General features: G+C 34.1%; 1 protein-coding gene across 4 annotated transcripts in view; it reads left to right on the forward strand.

Moving 5' to 3' along the window:
- Positions 1 to 15,673, forward strand: part of LOC143638453 (vascular endothelial growth factor receptor kdr-like) — a 253,851-nt gene that overhangs the window by 199,225 nt on the left and 38,953 nt on the right. For all 4 annotated transcript variants that reach the window (XM_077106334.1, XM_077106336.1, XM_077106335.1 and 1 more), the window contains 3 exons: positions 2,062 to 2,161; positions 3,619 to 3,724; positions 8,072 to 8,178. In XM_077106334.1, the coding sequence (XP_076962449.1) occupies positions 2,062 to 2,161; positions 3,619 to 3,724; positions 8,072 to 8,178 (313 nt within the window). The remainder of the gene's footprint in view (positions 1 to 2,061; positions 2,162 to 3,618; positions 3,725 to 8,071; positions 8,179 to 15,673) is intronic.

Genomic DNA, 15,673 nt, shown 5'->3' on the forward strand with positions numbered 1-15,673 from the left:
TTTGGTACTGGAGAGGAGATTGAACTCAGAGGCACTCAACCACTGAGCCATATCCCTATCCCTATTCTGTATTTTATTTAGAGACAGGGTCTCACTGAGCTGCTTAGTGCCTCACCATTGCTGGGGCTGGCTTTGAACTCACCATCCTCCTGCCTCAGCCTCCTGAGCTGCAGGGATTATTGACATGTGCCACCATGCCCAGCTAGGTGATGGATTTTTAAAAAGATATTTGCATAACTGAAAATTGTAATCTAGGATATTGTTCCTGGGGAGGAACAGATCAATTATTAATACTCAGATCATACAAAGATATATATCTGTCCAAAGTGAACCTAAGGATAAGGCCAGTACTATATACACAATATATTCTTATGGCATAAACACCAAAAGGTAATGTTTCTGTTCTTTGAAGTGACACACAATGCACATCTAAAAGGGATGATTCTTTACCATCTATCTCGCAAAGACTCCTAATATTTTCCACAGAGTGAATAGCAAATATTCTGCTCTAATATGTTCTGGAGATTACAACAAATTTACTTAGGAAACTCTGATATATGTTATTTTAACCTTTCTACTTACATCAGGCAAATTAGGAAATGAATTACACATTTATAATATCAAGATACTTACAGTCTTAGCATGTCTTTGTTAAGAAAGCATGCATTAGAGAAAGCTATTATGAATTCAGGAAATTGAAAAAATAGATTTTCTTTTGTGAATTTCATCAGTTTTCATGATTTAGAAAATAATTATCACTCGTGATACATTAATTATTTTAGCTATTGATAATGACTATTGGTCCCAAGGATATGAAGATCCATTCTTATAACTCCAATCTCTCAGGGTTGTGTGACACACAGGTTGGAAATAATTGTTCCTTGATGATGACATGTGATTATATCTATAATGCCTAAAATATAACAAGAGTAAAACTAACCAAATAAGTCATTTAAGGTAACAATGGAGAAGTAACTAAAATTAAGAATATCTTACAGGTTGCCTTGAATTAGCTAACTGATCAGGTTTCTATAGCATACTTCTTGAAAGTAAGAAGGTTGATGCTAGATGATTGATGTAATTTCTCCTCAGCTTCAAGTGTATTCTATTTGATAATCTGATAGTTTATTAGAATTAGTCTTGATTTTATCTTTGGTTTTTTTCTTTGTCACTTCTGATTTATATTTATTAACTACCAGGAACATTTTTTGGGGAAATTTTTGGGGTGTATAAATGACCAACCACCTTGGAGTTTCAAATGTTTATTTAAATAAAATTTTGGCAATATTGATACCACCTTTAATCTCAAAGACCTAGAACACTTATTTTAGAGTTTCAGTATTTACTCAATATTATGTATCAGATATCAGTAGTGATTTTGGAAACTATGTATTGACATAAGTGTACAAACTTGTGCTAAAACATATTTTGTAATATGCTTAGCTACTTTAAATATGATTCAAATTTGGAAAATGTACTTTAGTTAACTATTACCCATAGTATTTTATAAATAAGTTTTCATTTTATCAACTTGAAATTCACTTTCAGACCTTATTTCTCTTTTGGATTTCCATGCTACCAGGACTATATTTCTCAAATTGGAGGCATACCTCCACACACTGACTAGAATTCTACTCCCTTGTTTTTCTTTATGCCTTAGTCATAGGAGCATGGCAGGTTAAAAATTAATGTGAGAACAGCTTTCAGAGACTTCAAATTATAGGACTTCTTGGACTAAACACAAGAGTTATGGCTTAATATATCAATTAAAAGCATTAATAAATGTGAAGTCAATGAAAATCAATCATTAGTTTTTGAAAACCTCCATCTATCATATCAGTGCAATTTTGATTAGAATTTTCTGGGTAAATACTTTCTGTCAGACCTTCAAACAGAGATATCAGCCAAGATTGTGAAATTGGATGGAAGTCCTGTGTCTCATGTTCTACATAGATACAGAGCTGTTTGTTCATTCCCAGAGTTCTCTTTAGGTATTCTAGTCATAAGAACTTGATAGATTGCTTACCCATGGGAAAATATGTGTCTTTTCTTCTATTCCAGGTGCTTCACCATACCCAGGAATGCAAGTAGATGAGGACTTCTGCCGTCAGCTTAAGGAGGGAACAAGAATGAGATCCCCTGAATATTCCACTCCTGAAATGTATGTTCTACAAATGAAGAGCCACCAAACTTAATTAATTTGGGAGGAAAGGATCAACATAAGCACAGAGGGTTGTAAATTTCAACTTAAAAAATCTTGTTGAATGCTAAAGTTGTCTTTTGCTCTCTTAAAGTATATAGTTATAATTCAAAGGGAACTATGAAATAGATGATTAAAATTTCATATGTAGATGCATATAGTGAAATATTCATTACATTTGTATTATGAAACACTCAGGAATTAGATAAAACCAGGACACTGGCTAGTTCCTTTCTAGCTACAGATTTAAAACATAGAAGTCTATGTTTTAGCTATTAAATAAAAAATTGCAGCCCAGATGTGTGATTTCCTGACACAGCCTGTACTGGACACTGAGAGAAGATATGGCCAAACAAATTGAAACAATCTGGAGAAATAAAGTCTGAGAGTGAATTTCAAAAATCTCAAAAATCTCTCACTGGCCCAATAAATAAATCTAAATAATTTAAATCAGTGGTAATCCAATCTATCACATGATGCTATGTAAATGTATGAATGAATATACCATAACAAATCCCATTATATATAATTATAGTGTACTAATTCAAATAATAATAATAACAGAATGGAAATCAATAGAGTAGAGCAAATGGATTTTGGTAAGATAAGAGAGGGAAAGTAAAGATACTAGGGAATGTGATTCATTAAATTATGTTATGTGTATGTACAAATATGGCATAATGAATCCAATTCTTATATGTGATTATAAAATCATTATAATTAAGATGATGTTATCCATCATAATTAAAAAGATGTTCTAAAAGCAAATGGAAAGATCCATCACTCCAGAAAGTTGTGCATATATATATATATATATATATATATATATATATATATATATACACTTTGGTTTTCATTGAAGAGTAATTTCAATGTGAAACTGCAACCATTACTTAGTTGATGGCTTATTTATCAAAACCATTGGAAAGTATAGTTTGGGACTCCAGTATTTGAACTAAAATATATAAAACTGGAGGTTTTTATACCATTTCCCAAGGCTGTCTAATGCTACTTGAAGCCAAAAATTGATCCTGAGGAGAGCCCAAAGTCCAATAGAATTTGTTGACAGTTAGCCTCATAAAATGCAATGCTCTCATCACTCATACAATTCTTGTACTGATAAAGGAGTAAGTGACAGAAATAAATGCTACCTTTCTCTCCTAAACCTAAATATAATTGATTCTTTACATTTATTTATGCATACAAAGCTGAAAAAAGTGGTAATGGTGGGCACATGTATGTAAGGAACAGGTATGGGTTAGGCAGGCTTTATTAGTAACTGTAGTATAAGGCCACAGCAGAGAATGTGCTTTGGGGTAATTGTGAAGACAAGTCCTAATGGATCACCCATGTAAAAAGTTATAAAAGAAGTAGAACTGGTGGATGGAGACTACCTTAACATTTTTCCCAATCTATAGCTACCAGACCATGCTTGACTGCTGGCATAGTGATTACACAAAGAGGCCCAACTTCTCTGACTTAGTCAGGCATCTTGGAGATCTCCTTCAGGCCAATGTTCAACAGGTATGCATTACTTCCTTAATTTTCTTATTCATTAACTTTAGACTGTTGAAAACAGTTTCAGGAGTTGTGAATACTGCAAAAATGGACCATGATTTTATGTAGTTATCAGGAAGTTAGTAGTCTAGATTGTGGGAGAGTAAGATGAATAATTTAATGAGATGAGGTAAGCAAAATAGGAGAAATAAGAGAAATATAACCCCATGCAAAGGGTACACATGATTAGTAATATTGCCAGTCCTTCATCAAAATATTTTTTGGGCAGTGTGTTGCTGTAGTCAAAAGTATTTACAAGGGCTGGAATTGGGGCTCAGTTGTAGAGTACTTGCCTAGCATGTGTGAGGCACTGGGCTTGATTCTCAGCACCACATATAAATAAATAAAATAAAGGTCCATTGAAAACTAAAAAAAATATTAAAAAAAAATAAAAGTTTTCACAAGACTGAGGCAGGTGGATCACTAGGATCCACAAATTCAAGACTAGGCTGGGTAGCAGAGCAAGACACTCTTAAAAAATTACTAAACAAGCAAGAAAGAAAACAAACCTATAAATGACCTTAATTAGGGAAGTGAAAGACCTCTACAATAAAAGATATAAATCACTGAAGAAAGAAATTGAAGAATACAATAACAGGTTAAAAGACTTCCCATGTTTAAGGATTGGAAAAATTATTATTATTAAAATAATAATAATAAAATAAAATAAATAATAATAAAATTAAAATAATAATAATAATCAATCTACAGATTCAATGAAATTGGGATGCCAATGCCATTCTTCATATCACTGAAAAAGCACTCAAATATGTATTATTTAATCTATAGGTGGTAGAATGGTTTTTGTTTTTATCTTGTCATTGATTTCTAATTACACTCCATTATTATCCAATAGGGTGCAAGAAATTTTCTCATTATTTTTGTATTTGAAAATATTTGTTTTGTGCCTTAAAATATGATCTATTTTAGAGAAATTTGCAGGTGCCACAGGGAAGACAATGAATTTGATGGATTAACTTTTCCAATGGATGACATATTATACAACATTGCTTTACTGTACTTCAATAATGAACATGCTGAAAAAGAATAAATCTAACCATTAAGGTGAAAGACCTTTACAATAAAAACTATAAAACATGTTAGAAAGAAATTGAAGATCTTAGAAGATGAAAAGATATTCCATGTTCATTTATAGGCAGACTTAATATTATAAAACAGCCATGCTACCAAAAGCATTGTACAGATTCAATGTAATTTTCATCAAAATGCCAATGACATTCATCACAGAACTAGAAAAATCAGTACTGAAATTTATTTGGAATACTATGAGATCAAGAATAGCCAAAACAATACTGAGGAAGTATACCAAACTTCAGTTTATACTATATCATGGTACAGTCAACAAGTCATACATAAAAACAAATGTAATAGAAGATATAGAGAAAAACCTGCAGAGATACTGTCATTTGATACTAGACAAAGATGCTAAAAGCATAAAAAGAAAGAAGATAGAAATGATAGCCTTTTTAAACCACTGTTGCTGGGAAAATTGGATATCAATATGTATAAGAATGAAACTAGAACTCTATATGTCCTCCTGCACAAAACTGAACTCAAAGTGGATCAAAGACCTAGGAATTAGACAGGAAATCTACAACTGCTAGAGGAAAATGTGGGCTCAAACTTTCAATGTATTGGTACTGTCTTCCTTAACAAGACTCCTAAAGTGCAAGAAATAAAACAAAAAATCAATAAATTGGATTATATCAAATTAAAAGTCTTCTATACAGCAAAGGAATTTTTATGGTAACCATTTGTTTATTTTTGAGAAGAGTGGGCTGAGGATGGTCAAGTGATTCATAATAATAAATAAAAATTAAAACAGGAAAAAATATCTCATAATACTCTCTTATCATTTTCTTTTTAATTTTAATTTGTTATATATGATAACAGAATGTATTACAACACATACTACACATTTAGAGCACAATTTTTCATATCTATGGTTGTACATAAAGTAGGAAAGATGGTGGGATGTGATGATCATCATTCCCCTAAGAACATGTATGAAGACATGAAGGATGTGACTGTACTTTGTGTATAGCAAAGGAATTTAAGTCAGAATGACAATTATCCAGAATACATAAAAACTTTAAAAAGCATACAAATCATATTAAACTCTGGTGATGGTATGGAAATAAAATACATTGATACATTGTTGGTGGTATTGCAAATTAATACAACCACTCTATAAAGCAGTATGGAGATTCCTTAAAAAAGTAGGAATGGAGCCAGTATCTGACCAAGCTTTCCCACTCATCTCCTTGGCATATATCTAAAATAAACATACTATCAACGTACAGTCACCTCAGTGTTTATAGTAGCACAATTAACAATAGCCAAGCTATGGAACCAATCCAGATACCTGTCAACAGATGAAAGAATAAAGAAAATGTAATACACACACACACACACACACACACACACACACACACACACTCATGAATTTTACTCAGCTGAAAAGAAGAATGAGATTGTGGCATTTACTGCTAAATAGATGCAGCGGTAGAAAATCATGCTCAGTGAAACAGGCCACACCCAGAAAATCAAGGGTCAAATGTTTTCTCCCCTATGCAGAAGGAAGAACAAAATAAGAGGAGGGGAGTGTGTTGGCATTTCATGAAATTACAAGAGATATCAGTGGAATAGAAGAAAGGGATTGAGGGGAAGGAAGGAGGACAGGAAAATAGTTGTTGGTGGAATGAAACTGAGCAAGAGAACATAGGCAAAGTAAAAAGATACCAGTTCCACTTTAGAGGTGGGTGGACAGAAATGGGATGTTTCTTTTCTTTTCTTCTTGAAGAAGGACATGGAGTTTGCTTTTGATGATATACAATATTCTGGGGATGGATAATCACCATTACTTTAACAACAATGTACATCTAACTAGTATCACTGAGCTCCACACTTAAAGGGTTGAAATGGTACAAATAGTTATACATGTTTTAACTTAATAAAGTAAACAAAAAAAACATTTATTATTTCTTAATTTTTGTGTGTCAGGAATCCAAAGAGAGCTTTACTGTGGCTCTAGGAGTCTTAAGAATTTTCATTGAAGATGATGGCTATGATTTTATTTGCATTTGAAAGCTTCATTAGATGTACATACATTTTAAAATTTACTCATGCATTTATTGACAAGGTACAGTTCTTCTGTGGATCTAGTCTGGAGCTCTGCCTTGATTTCTTTCTACATGGGTCTCTTCCTAGGGCAGCTCACATAATAAGAGTTTGCAGAGTGAAAGCCACATCTTTATACAACTTATTCTTGGAATCTGTATCTCTTCATGTTGGTCATAGTCTATTGATAAGAAGTGAGTCAATAAATTAATATCCCATCTAATGGGAGGGAATTATGTAAGGGTATGAATAACAAGGGACAGTGATCATTAGGACCACCCTAAAAGCTATTACAATTCTCTTGATACAAGACAGATTAGTGCCATTTGAGAAGAAAATTGAGGAGAAAGGGAAGGAATGGGGAATTTTGGAGTTCAGTAGGAGGAGAGAATGCACTTTGAGCTGAGAGAGGTAATGTTTTGAAGGGAGATATAACATTTGAAGTAGGGTCCAATTTGACCCAACCCCTTTCCTTTAAGTTAGCTTCTCTAAATAGATATCCAGAACTTATAATCACAATGAAGAATATAAAAGCCCCACCTAAACTCTCAGAATGATGAAGACCATATGGAGGTAAAGGCTTAGAGGCTCTATTCATCCAATGATATTTGATTTCAAAAGCAATATTTACCTATCTATGGTCAAACAAAACACTCAAGATTCATAATAACTGACCCTCTCCTATACCAACAAAAAGCTTGTCTCTCAAATTCAAATTTTAATGTCCTTGCCCAGTTAAAAATTAAATAAATAAAAAATGTCAACCAAGAGGTCTTGCGTAGTTCAGATTAAATGAAGTTTAGTTTCAATCCTTCTCCACAATAATTCCATTGTAAAATTTTAAACAATGTAACAATTGTTGAACCTTTAAGAGTAAGGAACTTGATCTCCTGCTAGTAGTGATTGGTTTTAAATCTTCAACTGATTCCTAAAAAAAAGCAAATTAAGTAATAAATGAAGGAAACAGTATAGTTTTTTGCTGCTTTTTTTGTTCTGTGACTACTTAGCAAAATAGGCACTTTTCCTCTAGGGTTTGAATTAGTTTATCCATTCATGTTGTTTTATATGTAGCTCTTCTCGGATAAATTCATTCAAGGAAGGGAATAAAATTTTTCATTTAGCATATATTTCCTTTGGGAATGATTGCCATTTGTGTTGTTTTTTTTCTTGCAGGATGGCAAAGATTACATACCACTTAGTGGCAACGGTAGAATTCCCACATTTAGGATGCTGGATCCAATGCAAGACACCTTAAGCAATGAGATAATCCTGGAAAACAGGTGAGATCCAGTAGATTCTGTTTCTTTGATGTGATGGTTAGGAAAATTTTTAACAGTCATACTTGTCTAGAATAGGTAGTTTTTGTAAACGGGAGTATTGGAACCAACTGGATATAAATACTAGAGCCAGATGAAAGTCATAGTTCTATATTTATTGCTGATATGTTAGTTTGGTGTATGGGCTTATGTGTGCAACCAGAAGGACAGGTTAATACTTATTTGGATTAGACTTACGTATACTTGCAGTGTTCCCCAACAGATAGAATATACATTTTACAGACAATCATATTCTAAAGAGAAGAATGATCTGAAGACAGTATGCCCAATTTTTTTTCCTGAACTTATCTAGATAACTCAGTTTGCTATCTCACAGTGGAGGGAAAGATTTTCTGGGATTATTCTCATTGAATTCTCATTGAATGTCATTCCATGTAAATTATAGTACTAAATAATTGTGTGTCTGTTAACAGAGGACTATAAGAATGTTAGGTGAGTTCACAATGTCAACAGAATAAAGGAAGGATAAAAATCTTATGATTATCTCAATGCATACACAATAAACATTTGATAAAAGTGAACATCCCTTCATGATAAAACACTGAACTAGTTAGGTATAGAAGGAATAAAACTTAACCTACTAAAGACCATATATAACCATCCCAAGGATTGCATCATATTGAGTGGGGAAAATTGAAATTTTCCTAATATCTGAAATAAGTAAAGGATATCAGTATTCACTATTTTAATATAGGGCTCAAATACTACAGAGAAATCAGTGAAGTGAAAGAATAATGGGCATCCAAACTAGGAAGAAATCAGCATGTCACTGTTTACAGACATCAGGATCTTATATTTTGAAAACCCCCAAATTCCACACAAATATTACAACTAATAAAGACCTTCAGGAAATTGTAGGATGCAAAATACACATTAAAACACATCAGAAGAATTTCTATATGCATATACTGAATTGTTGGAAAAAAGAAATGAATAAAGTAAATACATTTCCAGTAGCTACAGACAACAAAATACTTAGAGATATATTTAACCAAATATGTGAGATCTCTACAATGAAAACTATAAAATATTTATGAAAAGAAATGAAGATATACAAAATTAGAAAGATAAATGATGTTCATGGACTGGAAGAATCAATATTGTTAAAAAATCTATCCTACTAAAGTGACCCAAAGAATCAATGCAATCTCCATCCAAATATGAAATGCATTCTCCACAGGGATAGGGAAAAAACCCATAATATTTGTATGGAACAACAAAATAACATCAAGTAGTCAAAACAATCTCGAGCAAACCAGAAGGCTTGCACTATCTCACTTTAAATTATACTCCAAACCTGTAGTAATCAAAATAGGATGGTATAAATTGGAAAAAATAGATACACAGGTGCATAGAACAGACTGGAGGGCCTAGAAGTAAAGCCACATATCCGTAGCTAACATATTTTCAACAAATATGATAAGAAAGTGTTTTAGAAGAACAGTTTTTAAATGAATGATTACTGGAAAGCTAGATAGCCACATGCACAAAAATTACACAAAATCCCATTATCCCTCACCAGTTAAAAAGTCAACTTAGAGATCCACCCACACTGGGCTCTACAGGACCCAGGCACACAGTGGGCTGGGTCTACCCCTTTCCTGGCTGGGCAGACACTAGCCAGAGCCTAGGCTCTAGTGCAGGACTGCCCCTTCTGCTAGTGCACTACCACGAGAGCTGAGATCCAGCCCAGACTGTCCACACCAGCCCACTTGGGATCCAAGATCTCAACCGGGAGGTCAGGCCCAGTGGCACAGATCCACCCACACCAGCCTTTGCAGGGCCCAGGCGCACAGTGGGCCAGGTCCACTCCTTTACTAGTGGGGCAGACTCTCACCAGAGTCTAGTCTCTAGTGCAGGACCACCCCTTCTGAACAGTGCACTACTGTGAGAGCCGAGATCCAGCCCAGACCTCTCACAACAGCCCACGTGGAATTGAGGATTTCAGTAGGCCTGGTTCACCCATCCCCTGGTGGGGCAGACACTTCCAGAGACTAGCCTTTGGTGCAGAACCACCCCTTACTACCAGCAGACTACCAAGGGAGGTCAAGCCCAGTGGCCCAGATCCACCCACTCCAACTTATGCAGGTCCCAGACCCAGGATGCAGTAGTATCCATTGAGGGACACCCACAAGGTCTGGAAGCCCACCATCAAGGTGAGGTACAGACAATCTGCACAGGTACTACAAGATTATAGGGAAGAAACTGTAATATCTCAGATTCATACTTCAAGAAAGGAAGACACATAAACAACATGAAAAAAACATGGGAGGAAAGTGCCCCAAACAAACCAGGACACTATAATAACAGAACACATGGGAAGCAAAGTTGTTGAAATCTCAGAGAAGGAGTCCAGAAGGTTCATAATTAAAATGATCGGTGAATTAAAGAATGACCTAAATGAGCAAATAGAAGCAAAAATTGATCACTTCAACAATGAGATAAGAGGCATATACAGGTAACAAAAGATTACTTCAAGAGAGAGAGACCCTGAAGAAAAACCAGTCAGAAATCCTTGAAATGAAGGATACAATAAATCAAATAAACCATAACCAACAGATAGATCACTTGGAAGAAAGAACATCAGATAATCAAGACAAAAGTATACAATCTGAAAAATAAAGTTGATCACACAGTGAGGAAAGTTAAAAAACATGAACAGAACATCCAAGAATTATGGGACAACTTCAAAAGACTAAATCTAAGAGTTATTGGGATAGAGGAAGGCACAGAGTTTCAAACCAAAGGAATGCACAATCTCTTCAATGAGATAATATCAGAAAATTTCCCAAACATGAAAAACGAATTCAAAAGCCCAATACAAGAGACTTACAGAACACCAAATGTACAAAATTACAACAGATCTACACCAAGACACATTATAATGAAAATGCCTAGCATACAGAATAAGGATAGAACCTTAAAAGCCACAAGAGAGAGGAATCAGATGACATATAGGGGGGATACCAATTCATATCTCAGCAAATATTTCAACCCAGACCCTCAAAGCCAGGAGATCATTGAACAACATATACCAAGATCTGAAAGAAAATGGATGCCAACCAAGAATCTTATGTCCAGCAAAACTAAACTTTAGATTTGATGATGAAATAAAAACCTTCCATGATAAAAAAGTTAAAATAATTAACAACTAGAAAGCCTACACTACAGAACATCCTCAGCAAAATATCCAAAGAAGAGGAAATGAAAAACAATGATGAAAATCAGCAGAGGGAGGGATTAAATCAATTATAAAATGAGGAAAATCTAATCAGAAGAGAAACCAAGTCATGTTAAATACCAAAAAAAAAAAAAAAAAAAAAAAAAAAAAGAATGCCTGGGAATACAAATTATGTCTCAGTAATAACCCTGAATGTTAATGGCCTAAACTCAACAATCAAAATGCATAGACTAGCATATTGGATTAAAAAAAGACCCAACAATTTGCTGCCTCCAAGAGACACATCTCATAGAAAACAACATTCGCAGGCTGAAGGTGAAGGGTTGGGAAAATCATACCACTCACATGGACTGAGGAAGCAATCAGGAGTTTCCATCCTCATATCAAATAAAGTAGACTTCAAACTAAAGTCAATCAAAAAGGATAAAGAAGGACACTACATACTTCTCAAGGGAAACATACACCAACAAGACTTAACAATTATAAATATATATGCCCCAAACAATGGAGCAGCTATGTTCATCAAACAAATTCTTCTCAAGTTCAAGAGTCAAATAGTCCACAACACAATACTTTTGGGTGACTTTAACACACCTCTTTCATCACTAGATAGATATTCCAAGCAAAAGCTGAACAAAGAAACTTTAGAATTCAATAATACAATCAATAACTTAAACTTAACTGACATTTATATAATATTCCAACCTTCAACGAGAGAATATACTTTCTTCTCAGTAGCACATGGATCCTTCTCTAAAATAGACCATATACTATGCCGCAAAGCAACTCTTAGAAAATATAAAAAAATAGAGACACTACCCTGCATTATATCAGGTCATAATGTAATGAAATTAGAAATCAATGATAAAATAAGAAATAAAATCCACTCTGACACCTGGAGACTATGGGTTACAAAAGAAATCAAAGAGGAGATTAAACAATTTTTAGAGGTGAATGAGAACACAAATATAATTTATCAAAATCTCTGGAACACTATGAAAGCAGTTCTAAGAGGAAAGTTCATTGCATGGAGTTCATTCCTTAAAAGAAGAAAGAGTCAACAAATAAATGACTTAACACTACATCTCAACACCCTAGAAAAAGAAGAACAAATCATCACCAAAAGCAAAAGAAGACAGGAAATAATTAAAATCAGAACTGAAGTCAATAAAATTGAAACAAGAAACAATTTAAAAATTGATAGAACAAAAAGTTGGTTCTTTGAAAAAATAAATAAAATTGACAGACATTTAGACATGCTAATGAAGAGAAGAAGAGTGAAAACTTAAATCACTATCATATATGATGACAAAGGAAATATCACAAAAGACACTACAAAAATACAGAAGATAATTAGAAATTACTTTGAAAATATCAAAGGCATTGACAAATTTCTAGAGTCATATAATTTGCCCAAATTTAATTAGGAACAACAACAGATGAGGTAGAGAGGGAAGATGAGAGGGGAGGGGAGGGGGGATAGTAGGGGATAGGAAAGTCAGCAGAATACAACAGTCACTAATATGGCATTATGTAAACATTGTGAATGTGTAACTGATGTGATTCTGCAATCTGTATTTGGGGTAAAAAAATGGAAATGCATAACTCATTTGAATCAAATGTATGGAAGATGAAAAAAATAAATAAATAAAAAAAACAAATTTAATTAGGATTATATGCACAATTTAAACAGATCAATTTCACATGGCGAAATAGCAGACTCCATCAAAAGTCTACCAACCAAGAAAATCCCAGGACTGGATGTATACACAGCCGAGTTCTACAAGACCTATAAGAAGAACTAATTCCAATACTTTCCAATTTATTTCAGGAAATAGAAATGAGGCAGTACATCTTCCAAAAAGTGGCCCTCATTCTATGAGGCCAATATCACTCTGATTTCAAAACCAGGCAAAGACTCAACAAAAAAAGAAAACTTCAGACCAATATCTCTAATGAACATAGATGCAAAAATTCTCAATAAAATTCTGGCAAATAAAATGCAGACATATAAAAAAAGATCGTGCACCATGATCAAGTGGGATTCTTCCCAGGGATGCAAGGTTGGTTCAACATACCGAAATCAATAAATGTAATTCATCACATCAATAGACTTGCAGAATCATATGATCATCTCAATAGACATAGGAAAAGCATTTGACAAAATATAGCATCCCTTTATATTCAAAACACAAGAAAAAATTGGGATAACAGTAACATATCTCAACATCATAAAGGCTATCTTTGTTAAGCCCCAGGCCAACATCATTCTAAATTGAGAAAAATTGAAGATATTTCCTCTAAAAACTGGAACAAGACAGGGATGCCCTCTTTCACCACTTCTTTTTAACATAGTTATTGAAACACTGGCCAGAGCAATTAGACAAATGAAATTAAAGGTATACACACGGGAAAAGAAGAACTCAAATTGGCACTATTTGCTGATGATATTATTTCTATACCTGGAAGACCCTAAACGTTCTACCAGAAAACTCCTAGAACTAATAAATGAATTCAGCAAAGTAGCAGGATATAAAATCCACAATCTTAAATCAAAGGCATTTATGTATATCAGTGACAAATCCTCAGAAAAGGAAATGAGAAAAACTACCCCATTCTCAATAGCCTCAAAAAAAAAAATACTTGGGAATCAACTTAATGAAAGAGGTGAAAGATCTATATAATGAAAATGATAGAACTCTTAAGAAGGAAATCAAAGAAGACATTAGAAGATGGAAAGATCTACCTTGCTCTTGAATAGGCAGAATTAATATTATCAAGATGACCATACTTCCAAAAGCACTATACAAATTTATTGCAATCCCAATCAAAATTCCAATGACATTCCTCATAGAAATAGAAAAAGCAATCATGAAATTCATCTGGAAATAAAAGAGACCAGAATAGCTAAAGCAATTCTTATCAGGAAGAGTGAAGCAGCGGCCATCACTATACCAGAGCATAAACTATACTACAGAGCAATAGTAACAAAAACAGCATGGTATTGGCACCAAAGCAGATTGGTAGACCAATGGTACAGAATAGAGGACACAGAGACTGACCTATAAAACAAAATTATTTTATATTAGACAAAGGTGCCAAGAACATGCATTGGAGAAAAGATAGCCTCTTCAGCAAATGGTGCTGAGAAAACTGGAAATCCATAAGCAACAAAATGAGATTAAATCCCTATTTCTCACCATATACAAAACTCAACTCAAAATGAATCAAGGACTTAGGAATACAACCAGAAACCCTATATCTAATAGAAGAAAAAGTGGGCCCTAATCTCCATCATGTGGGATTAGGCCCCAACTTCCTTAATAAGATTCTTGTGGCACAAGAATTAAAATAAAAAATCAATAAATTGGATGAAATCAAACTAAAAACCTTCTTCTCAGCAAAAGAAACCGTCTGTGAGGTGAACAGAGAGCCTACATCTTGGGAGCAAATCTTTACCCCTCACACATCAGAGAGAACACTAATCACTAGGGTATGTAAAGCACTCAAAAAGTTAAACACCAAAAAAACAGATAACCCAATAAATAAATGGGCCAAGGTACTGAAGAAACACTTCTCAGAAGATGATGTACAATCAATCAACAAATACATGAAAAATGTTCATCATCACTAACAATTAGAGAAATGCAAATCAAAACGACTCTCAGATTTCATCTCTCTCCAGTCAGAATGGCAGCTATTATGAAGACAAACAACAATAAGTGTTGGAGAGGATGTGGGGAAAAAGGAATACTCATACACTTCTGGTGGGACTGCAAATTGGTGCATCCAATATGGAAAGCAGTATGGAGATTTCTTGGAAAATTGGGAATGGAATCACCATTTTACCCAATGGGCTTAAAAACAGCATACTACAGGGACACAGCCACATCAATTTATATAGCAGCACAACTCACAATAGCTAAACTGTGGAATCGACCTAGATGCCCTTTAATAGAAGAATGGATAAAAATATGGCATATATACACAATGGAATATTATTCAGCAATAAAAGAGAATAAAATCATGGCATTTGCAGGTAAATGGATGGAGTTAGAGAAGATATTGCTAATTGAAGTGAGCCAATCACAAAAACCAAATCCCCAATGTTTTCTTTGATATAAGGAAGCTGCTTTATTGTGGGATAGCATATGGGAGCATGGGCAGAGGGGTTGGAGCGGAAGGGAGGTATATGGAGCAATTAAAGATGGTGGAATGTGATGATCATTACTACCCAAAGTACATATATGAAGATAT

Source organism: Callospermophilus lateralis, chromosome X (genome assembly GCF_048772815.1).
Source record: "Callospermophilus lateralis isolate mCalLat2 chromosome X, mCalLat2.hap1, whole genome shotgun sequence".
Taxonomy (NCBI): domain Eukaryota; kingdom Metazoa; phylum Chordata; class Mammalia; order Rodentia; family Sciuridae; genus Callospermophilus; species Callospermophilus lateralis.